At 43.2% G+C, this 10,000-nt stretch overlaps 4 protein-coding genes across 8 annotated transcripts in view; all 4 read left to right on the top strand.

Moving 5' to 3' along the window:
- The window catches only part of LOC123519412, a 7,203-nt gene extending 6,061 nt beyond the window's left edge, over positions 1 to 1,142 (top strand). For all 5 annotated transcript variants that reach the window (XR_006679006.1, XR_006679007.1, XM_045280698.1 and 2 more), the window contains 3 exons: positions 1 to 36; positions 366 to 552; positions 777 to 1,142. The exon at positions 1 to 36 is cut by the window's left edge. Coding sequence is in view for 2 of the 5 variants with exons in the window: in XM_045280696.1 (XP_045136631.1) it covers positions 19 to 36; positions 366 to 552; positions 777 to 898 (327 nt within the window). In the remaining 3 variants the exon portion in view is untranslated. The remainder of the gene's footprint in view (positions 37 to 365; positions 553 to 776) is intronic.
- A 287-nt stretch (positions 1,143 to 1,429) lies between these two features.
- On the top strand, positions 1,430 to 3,454 carry LOC123519410. The gene is made up of 3 exons (XM_045280694.1): positions 1,430 to 1,741; positions 2,570 to 2,756; positions 3,125 to 3,454. The coding sequence occupies exons 1-3, from the start codon at positions 1,724 to 1,726 to the stop codon at positions 3,412 to 3,414; spliced, it is 495 nt and encodes a 164-aa protein (XP_045136629.1). The 5' UTR covers positions 1,430 to 1,723; the 3' UTR covers positions 3,415 to 3,454.
- Positions 3,455 to 3,492: 38 nt separating this feature from the next.
- Positions 3,493 to 6,809, top strand: LOC123519238. The gene is made up of 4 exons (XM_045280368.1): positions 3,493 to 3,585; positions 3,747 to 3,953; positions 4,159 to 4,339; positions 5,008 to 6,809. Exons 1-4 carry the CDS (start codon positions 3,493 to 3,495, stop codon positions 5,352 to 5,354), a joined length of 828 nt encoding a protein of 275 aa, XP_045136303.1. The 3' UTR covers positions 5,355 to 6,809.
- A 307-nt stretch (positions 6,810 to 7,116) lies between these two features.
- Positions 7,117 to 10,000, top strand: part of LOC123519411 — a 3,286-nt gene continuing 402 nt past the window's right edge. The window contains exons 1-3 of the mRNA XM_045280695.1: positions 7,117 to 7,299; positions 8,094 to 8,280; positions 9,526 to 10,000. The exon at positions 9,526 to 10,000 is cut by the window's right edge and continues 402 nt beyond it. Coding sequence (XP_045136630.1) covers positions 7,282 to 7,299; positions 8,094 to 8,280; positions 9,526 to 9,773 — 453 coding nt within the window. The 5' untranslated portion in view covers positions 7,117 to 7,281 and the 3' untranslated portion in view covers positions 9,774 to 10,000. The remainder of the gene's footprint in view (positions 7,300 to 8,093; positions 8,281 to 9,525) is intronic.

Raw genomic sequence — 10,000 nt, 5'->3', positions numbered from 1 at the left:
TCAGTCCCCACCCCAGCCATGGTTCGAGGCACTACGGTAGGTTGCTGGCGTCCCTTCAGTGTGATATCAAAGTTTGCTAAAAGATCAATCACCTATATCATCCCACGCAGCACAAGGAGCGTGATTTGGGGCAAGCCTTCGTAGTTAACAGTAGGAAACAGTATGGGAGTGAAGTTACATGACTACCTCGGCCAGGTGTTCCGCTATTAATCCTCCTCTGCCTCACTGCTGTCTTGCAAGTCATTCCTCGACACAGGCAGGTGGAGTGGGTGTTGCGCGGTCGCTCTTCCCTCCTTCCCTGGTAGCTACAGGTGCGTCGGTGTTCAGGTCTCGTCGTGTTTCATTGATTCTTTGTCTTTCTTCAGGTGTGTGGAACCCTCGTCACCGGAAGGATTCTGGGCATCGCGAGCGGAATCCTGGTAATCCTACTCGTCATCGGCAGCATCGGGCTCGGGATGGGTGCGACATGGGATTGCTACGATGATTATTACGAAGATTGTGCGTCATACTACAGCCTCGTGGTCAACGGCGGCGTGCTGGTGGGATTCTCGCGTAAGTCTCACACCATCTCGCCAAATAGCTTGAATGTTGTTTTCCTTGTAAGTGCGAAGTGAAACATTCCATTGAGATTAAGTTATGTTTGTATTGTCAGGTTAGGTAAGGTACGGTTACTGTATGTTACATTACGTTTGTTTCCTTAGCTCCCATCAGTAAAGCTAAACTGTATCTCTCCTCACAACAGTCACGCATCTAACTTCACCTCTTTTCCCCCACAGTGATCGGCCTCATATTTGCCGGAGTGCTGTACTGCCAGTTTAAGGAACAGTCCATCCTGCCGCACACCACGAATGTCCCTCACAGCTACGTCATGCCCGCCAACACAATAGTGGTCACATAGTAGTCACTACATCTGCGAAGCCTTCCCATCAAAGCTAGTCTCAGCCAACCCCTGGAGCCACGCGCATACATAACTAGTTAATTGTCACTGTGTGTGTGTGTGTGTGTGTGTGTGTGTGTGTGTGTGTGTGTGTGTGTGTGTGTGTGTGTGTGTGTGTGTGTGTGTGTGAATAAATTATAATTAGAATGCAATCCTTTGAGGAGACTTAAGAAATGAAACTGAAATAAAACTTAATGAAATACCACGGCAATGTACTCATATTCCTCTCTTGGAGAGTGAAGATAAGCTCCACGATTCTGGGTAACATATCAGGCGTTATCACACATCTCAGAATAAGAGTATGTCAATATCCTTCAGTACAGACTTTCAAGTCCTGTACACCAAATAAGCCTCCACACCACACCACATCACACTAAATCACACCATACCAAATTAGACCACACCACACCACACCAAACCACACACACCACACCACACCACACCACACAAAATCACACCACACCACACCACACCACCCCACACCTCACCACACCACACCACACCAAATCAAACCACACCACACCACACCAAACCACACACATCACACCACACCACACCACACCACACCACACCAAATATATAATAGCAAGTACACAATTTAGACAACAATGAACCGGGTAGTTATCATCACAAAATAGGTATCTTATCTTTTGATGTCTTGATTACAATGGTGACTGCATTATCGTGACATTATCGTAGTGTTGTATCGATCACCACGCTGCTCCCTCCACCACTCTGTCTCCCACCAGCCCTCACCGCCCACTCGCACGCCCTCACACCGCAGCCATGGTTGAAGGAGTCACGGTAAGTGGGTCCTCTCAACATCCAGAGATTGAGACCCGTGTTTCAAGACACTCTGGGTTCAGCGGCTGTATTCCAAGGCCACTGATATGAATGGTCTGGTTCTCATGAGTGTTGTCTTCCCACCCATGAAGAATTCTTTTTAATGAAAGCGCGTTTGAAAATCCCACCAATTTTCGGTAGAGCCTCTTTAAAGTATAGAATCATTGTCAAACTGTTAAAATTGTGACAAAATCCTTGGAATTTGAATAACTTTTACTAAAACATGTTGAAAGTGCTGAGTCATCTTGTTAAAACTATTAGAATCCCCAAATTTATTCTTCAAAAATCACTGAAACCTCCGCCAAACCGATTAAAAGTGCAGAATCTCCATTACATTATCACTAAAATCCTCAAAACTTCCTTGACAAATTCTCTACATAATCTCTTTGCAAACACCATTGACACCCCAGTAACGTCCATTACAGCCCGGTAAAACTATGAGCTTTGGCAAGACGCCTCAGTATTTGAAGCGACGCTCCCTATTGTTGACAAAGTGGCGGGTGGTATTGGCTAACCGCATACAGTGCAGTCACGTATTATTTTCTTGTTCGGAACAACGCAATAATGAACCACAGTTTAAGCCACATAATGGCTGCCACTGTCTTATCTCGAGTTATTGAATAGTCTCCGATGGAAGTTGTTGTGGTTTTTCAGTGCCTTTGATCAAACTTCGTAACAGAGAGAGAGAGAGAGAGAGAGAGAGAGAGAGAGAGAGAGAGAGAGAGAGAGAGAGAGAGAGAGAGAGAGAGAGAGAGAGAGAGAGAGAATAACAATGATTTTCTTTCGAAGGTATGTGGAACATTCATCACCCAGAGGATTATTGATAACGTTGACAGACTGGCACGTTTGTTTTTCCTGTGCGCGGGGATCAACTTTTTATTAGCTGCGGTACTAAACTGTTACTCAACAGACTACACCTGTCTGGAGATGAGAAAAAAACTGTTAATTAGCGCAGGTGGACTGTTTGGTTTTTACGGTAAGTCTCAAACCCAGGCATTCCTTAATTATTCCTTTATTTATATATTTAATTATCTTTTTATTAGTAGATGATGACATTACAACATCTGATTCACAAGTTTTTTTGGCGTCTTACGTTGAATACTTTAAGCAAACTGCAGAGTAAAGCATTTTGAGAGTTTAACAAATACCCACATGGTATATAAAAAAAAATAAAAAATAAAAATTCTACTTCATAAAGAGAAAATAGAACATTGTGAGAACCCGACTGACCTTTGAAAACAGTCCTTGTGAGGGAATAAAGCATAACACAAACCTTAGTTCCATAAATCAAGTGTATCTTTTTATGCACCTAAAACTGACTCTTCTTCCCTCACCCTGGTCCAGTGGTTCTCCAGGCAAGTACCTGCGCGCTGTCTTCCAAGGTCAAGGAGACCATTAATGTTACCCAGCCCGGTACCATGGAAATGACACAAGCCACCACGCCAGACAACCAGGCCTTTACAAGTAGCACTCAGCAACACCTGCCCTCCGCTGCCACCATTCCAACTCCCCATCTCCAGCAGCCTCCTTTCGTTGACTTCAAGCCCCGCCATGATCTCGACCATCCTCAAGTTTTTCCCGAAGCCCCCTGTAATCCCACGGCCAGCCAGACGAGTGAAATTACATCACTGTGATATGAAATGTAATTTTGATATTAAAATGCGTAAAGACAAAGGTATTTCCTTATACTTTTGTGTATGTCTGAATGTCCAATGAGCAAGACAATAGAATCGAGTTCAAGAGCAAAATTTTACTGTGTGTTTTGGTCCTGGCCTGCGTGTGGTCTTCGTGCTGTGTCAAGGAAGGTGCGTCACCTCCCATTAAAGCCAGTAATCATGAATCATAAATCAGTCATCATGACACTGAACAACTATCACTTCCTTCTCTCAAAGTTTTGATGAGTCACGATCAGTAAAGTAACACTATTTATATCATCCAGTGCATTAAACACAATTTTCACCCACAGCACACCTTATCGTCGGTTTCACGACACGATAACACGCTACGCCCCATCTGCTGCTCCCCTGTGGATCTATCGCCCACAACTGTGCCTTCCACTGCACGCACCGCTGTCCGCCCCTTCCCTCCAGCACTTCCCGCCGCCATGCAGGCTCACCCTCCAACCTACGGAACTCACTTGCCGTACGCCCCAGCCGTGGCTCAAGGAACTGACGTAGGTGCTTCCCCTCCATTACTTTGTTAATCTTTCACTACAATCATGAAGAATCCTTGAAGGTCATAACAATTGTCACTGAATCCAGTTAAAAAGTAGCAGGTATGAGATACAGAATGCAGTTTTTGATAATGCTTAGACACTTGATATAACTATGGTATGTTGTGATAGCGGCGCATCACTAACAGCTTCACAATCCCTGCAGTGCTGTGGGGTTTTCGTGACGAAGAAGGTTCTCCTTATTGCCACGATAACCACTGCGGTGGCGATGCTCGCTTCATTCATCATTCTTTGCGTTGGTCTGGCAATGGAGTGTTACCATGGGCCAGACTGCAACACGCAAGCCGCACTCATCATCACAGGAGGCTTACTGACCGGCATTTGTAGTAAGTCTTGTTTAGAGATCATGTAAGGCTGAGGAGCTGTAATGAAGGGAGGATAAGCTGGCTATGAGACACTCGCGAGGGAATGAACTCCTGTCAGGACACTGAAGGTAAACTGAGTCCAACACACCGCCCGCTGGCTCAAGATGGTCACCGAGGCCCGAGTGAATTCTGGTGTACCTTCACCGTCCTGTGCTACAGTCACACAAACAATGACACCTGAAGTCCTAAACCACACAAGAACACGTATCTCACTGAATGTCATACCGTTGTCATACAGCTGTACGTGATGCTTTGATGACTTGATTAACATTAGCTAACATGGCTGACGTAATTACCTTCAGTCAGCATTCCTGACATCACCATCAGTCATGTCATGGCTCACAGTAATCCCTCTCACGCCACGCTCCTTCACCGCATCTCATGTCAGTCTTGCCTCTACTAACGGCAGGTCTTGGATTTTCAAACATACTCGTATTTCTCTGACTCATATAATAATATTAATAATAACAATAATAATAATAACAATAATAATAATTCAACAATAAATCTGTATTATCAATGAAAAGACACAATAGGAGCCTGAGTAGACATCGGTGTGACCCATGAGAGCCCGTTGCGCCTCAAAACACTCACGCTATTATCTTATTCACTTTCCTTCCCGCCAACAGCGATCTTCTTCGTGGTGATCTTCGTGTTGCTGTTCAAGATGGGGAGCGCCGCGCCAACCAGGCCCTTTATGATCCAGCAGCCCTACTCCACCTACGCAAGTCCGATGGTGTCCACGACCACTGTTCAAACAGCGTCCAATCCTCCACCTTATGCTCCGCCAAGCACGGGCTACCCTCAGTATCAGCAGCACCCACAGCCACCCCTTCCTCAGGCACCCATGCCACAGGCATCCATGCCTCAGGCACCCATGCTTCAGGCACCCATGCCTCAGGCGCCCATGCCTCAGGCGCCCATGTCTCAGACGCCCATGTCCCAGGAGCCCATGCCTTTCAAACAGACTTGTTAATTAGTCAAATGGCAAGTGGTGATGATGCCGCATGATTGCAACATGACCACCAAACACTGATGTGATAAGATAGCCAGCGTTGCCTCACCGCTTAATTAAAGACCACTAGTAGGAAACTCCCCCATTGTTAAGGGTTACTAATCTAATGCTTGGAAAACTTTATAAACTTGTACAAGTAGACACTTTATGTACAGTAAGTCCAACTTGTGGTGTCACCCAGTCCTGTGAATTTCGTGTCTAGAAATCAAATAGAAATCAATATATGGACCTATCAAAACGTTTGCAAAGACAAAGGACAACTAGTGGTATGATTAGTCAAAGGAGTTGCTAGATATCCTTTAAAGAAAGGCTTGGGCTCAATGCCTATCGACTGTTCAAGGGTCATCAGTCCATTAAGGGCCTTTCGGACAGGATATCTCACCTTGCCTTCTTGACCAAACCTGGCCAGAAACAAAGCGTTGTAGATTCACTTAAGGGAAAGCAACAGAGATAAAATGTTCCTTCATGTTTGTTCGAGTCGAGTCGAGTTCGTGTAGAAAGGTGGGGGAAAACTAAGAAGAGGTTGGATAGAAGAAGATATAATAATGTAAGAAAGTGAAAGAAAGTAGAAGAATAAAAGTTAGTGGGCAGTCCACTTAGCGTCGAGTTAAATTGCTTTTTTAATTTCTTAAGAAAAACGTACGAGATGTTTGAGGTAAATTTTAATGGTTTTTCTGGTGTTACATTCTGGACATTATGTAGTTAGCAGACCTTTTAATCAGTGACCAAGATTTCTTTATTTATCATTTCATTTCATTCATATATATTACAAGCTTTGTAAAGTTATATTATGTAAATAGTCTCATATCTTAATTTGATGTTATTATTCATCGTTTATTTCTTTTTTACAGATTTTTCCTGAGCAACATCATGTTAATACACAAAAAAATATCACAAATGTCATTAGAAAACCTAGCACACAAAATGACTAGAAACATAATAATGGTGGTGATAATATTGGTGTGCGTGTATGTATTTGTCTGTGATATGTAAGTGTAAGGAAAAATAAAGGAGAAATGAATGTATGTGAGAGTTCAGTGAAATAAAGTAAAGCAAGCTAGTAGAGAGCAGATGTAGATCCGTGAAAAGTGAAAAGGTGACTGTAGCAGTGGCTGAAATAGAGCAAGTGTATATGTGAGAAAATGTGTGAGTTTAATGGTAAACTACGGTAGACGTTTTTAAGAGCACACTTTAATGAATTGATTTAAGGGCACACTACACTCCCCAGGCCCTGAATCGTCTCATTGTCTTAAGAATTTTATGAAGTGTGCCGCCAGTAGTTTGAGGAACTGCACCAGTACTGAACGGATTAATCAACGTACTAATAGCGTGTGGGACAGAAACTGTGATTTGTAAATCTGAAAAATCCTTTCATGCGTTTGTACAATCTTAATGTAATAAAAATGAATTCTGAAATTAATTTTACATACAATCCTCCGAGCATCACTAGGGGACGCCAACTCATTTAAGTGACCGCACACAATTTTGCAGGACAATGCACAGAACAGTAACTAGAGAAACACACACACACACACACACACACACACACACACACTACTGTTTATTTCCCTATTATTACTACGAGTAGTGATATAAGCCAAACCTTGATAAAGAAACCTTCAATACATAGACTAAACACGCTTTGAAAAAAAAACACTTCACACACGAGATAACAACATTTTATCGCACCGTCAGATAACACTCCTGGGTCGCCCCATTGCTGCTGCATCACCTCAGTAAGCTCCGAGGCGCCATTGCTCCCAACGCACTCCTCGCACCTTACACACAGGCAGAAGGCGCTGAAGGAGATAGTTAACAAATAAGTGTCAGCCCTCTTTCGCCTCTTTTCGTGTCCCTTCATCCCAGTAGCGAAGGAACCACAGCGACAATGACTCAAAGTGTGATGGTAAGGCTCCGTGGTAACAGTAAATGTGACACAGGTGCAGGTACATGCCCGTCAGTAAGAGTAGTAAAGTGTTAACACAATCAGTAAAAGGACGCCTTTACTATTAAGCGGTTTTACACAGCTACAGAAAGTTATGTGAGGATTAAAACAGTGAAGACTCTGGCCGTTGGTCTTCTGACCTCCATAAACCTTTTCTAATGTCAATAAAATCGTCTAATTACTCCCAAAACTTAAAAGTAAAAATGCGTTCCAGTACTGAAGGGATTAGGCACAAGCAGTGTGTGTGTGTGAGGCCGATCGAACAATGAACAAGGTACTCAGGGTTCAAAATCTAAGCTTTATCTACAGGAGTGAAGGTTATACAAACACCCGCATTCTGGTAATTCTTTCGTCCATTCCGATAACCGTGATTGCTTTCATATGCTTTTGTCAATCACTGAAGGTACAATGGTGTGTTCATGTTTTGCCAATGTGTGAAGAAATTCGAACAAAGGAACAATATTGTAAAGGAGAAAAAGATTGCGTTGCCACTCACTCGCCATCCCATCCCGCACATTGAAAATAAAGAAAAGAAGAAGAAACATTTCCATAACAAAGACAAATGATTCTGGAACCATTCTGTTGCTTCTTTCACATACGGCTCACTTTATAACACAGACACACACATACACACACACCGCCACCACTACCACCACCACCACCACCACTACCACCACCACAACAAAACAGCAATACGACTCAAGATCTTCCCCGTCAACACTATATACTCCTTTTTCCCTTTACTTCCCCATCAGATTCGTGGTCGGTACGTGCCCACCAACAGACCCTTGGGCTTGGTGGCCGCTGCAGTCGTCATGGGTATTGTCTCCGGCATTAACCTGGGCATCGGCGTCAACACCTACTGCTTCTCCTACGACAGCTATTGCGATTACCGCAAGAAGGCGTACATCATCTCAGGCTCCTGCTTCGCCGCGTCTTCATGTACGTATAGGTCATCTTTGCCGCCACCCGTGTCATGTTTATCTCTTCATTACCAGGACGCGCTTTGATATTTATTCAGGTTACTGCTTGGAGGTTTTATACAGCTTCAGATACAGCTTCAGAAGCATATGTTGGGATTAGAATAGTGAAGAATGTGGCCATTATTCTTTTGACCTCGATCGAGCCTTTGTAATGTCAATAAAATGGTCTAGTCGTGCACAAAACTTAGGTAAAATGCGTTCCGTTACTGAAAGGGTTAATCTTTTCAGTACTAGGACCAGTTTTCATATTCATTCAGGTTTCTACTTGGAGATTTTATACAGATTCAGAAACCAATGTTGGGATTAGAATAGTGAAGACTGTGGCCATTAGTTTTCTGACCTGCATAGATATTTCCTAATACAAATAAAATCGTCTAATCATACCCAAAAATCAAGGTAAAAAAGCGTCTCATTGTTGGACTTAATCACTCACAGCTCTTCTATTATTCGTAGGTTGTTGATCCAATGTAGTGATTGACATTTTATCATTTGTTGCAAGGTAATCTCTTTTTCACGTTAATGATTCAAAGTATGTTAATGTTTCCGCTCACCATTCACTGCCACCACTGATGTCATGCTAGTCACTCATAGCGCCTCTCTTAATGGTAGTTTGTTGATCCAAGGTAGCGATTAACATGTTTATTCACTGCAGGTTAATCTCTTTTTCACGTTAATGATTTGCGCTAATCATTCACCAGTATTGTTTGTCATGTTAGTCACTCACAGCACCTCCATTATTCGTTGATTGTTGATCCAAAGTAGTGATTGACATTATCATTCACTGCAGGTCAATCTTTTTTCACGTTAATGATTCAATGCACACCAATACTTGCGCTGATTAGCTTCATAGGTATTCACGTCCATGAGTTAATTCTTCACTTTAAATAGTCACAACAAATTCATTTTTCTCTGTAATTATTCATGCCACATTATCGTAATTATCTAAACCCCTTAAGTACTGGGGCACATTTTTTTTTACCGTGAGATTTTATGTACGTTTAAACCATTTTATTGACATCAGGAAGGGTCTATGTAGATCAGAAGATTAATTGCCACAGTCTTCATTATCTTAATCTGCAACTTGAGTTTGTGAATCACCAAATAGTTAGCAGGATGAATATGGAAACGCCTCATGGTAGTGAAGAGGTTAAGTTCATTCTTACGTCACCTCTTATCATCTCATGCCCTTGTGCTCGCATTTCAGTCTTCTTCCTGATTGGCGCCATATCACTGCACCTCAAGATCAAGCATGCACTTAAGAGGAACGCCGAGGTATTGGCTCAGCAAGGCGCCCCACCCGTTCTCCAAACCACTGACGCTTACCCGACGGTGGTGGTAGCGACTCAGTACCCGGCCACCCCGTCCTACAACCCTGCGCCAGTCGGGTTTGTGGTCAACCAGCAGGTCCCGCCCATCGACCAGGAGCAGCGGCCGCCCCCTTACGCCCCTTAATGACACCTGGGGAAGGATCAATAACTCAAATATTTGTGTGATGTTATGTCAGGTAATTATGTCAACCTACTTTGTCAGCCAACTTTTCTCAGCCAACCAGGTCAGCCAAGTTATGTCAGCTAACTCCAGACGCCTTCAAGATGAGACACTGGACATTGACGGAATTTTTAATGAGGGAAAAAAAGTGACAGCTGGTAAAGTTTCATTCCTACTTGAAATTTTGCTGT

This window comes from Portunus trituberculatus, chromosome 45 (assembly GCF_017591435.1).
Source record: "Portunus trituberculatus isolate SZX2019 chromosome 45, ASM1759143v1, whole genome shotgun sequence".
Classification (NCBI taxonomy): Eukaryota; Metazoa; Arthropoda; class Malacostraca; order Decapoda; family Portunidae; genus Portunus; species Portunus trituberculatus.
The sequence above is the reverse complement of the archived record's forward strand: the minus strand, read 5'-3'. Positions and strand labels throughout refer to the sequence as shown.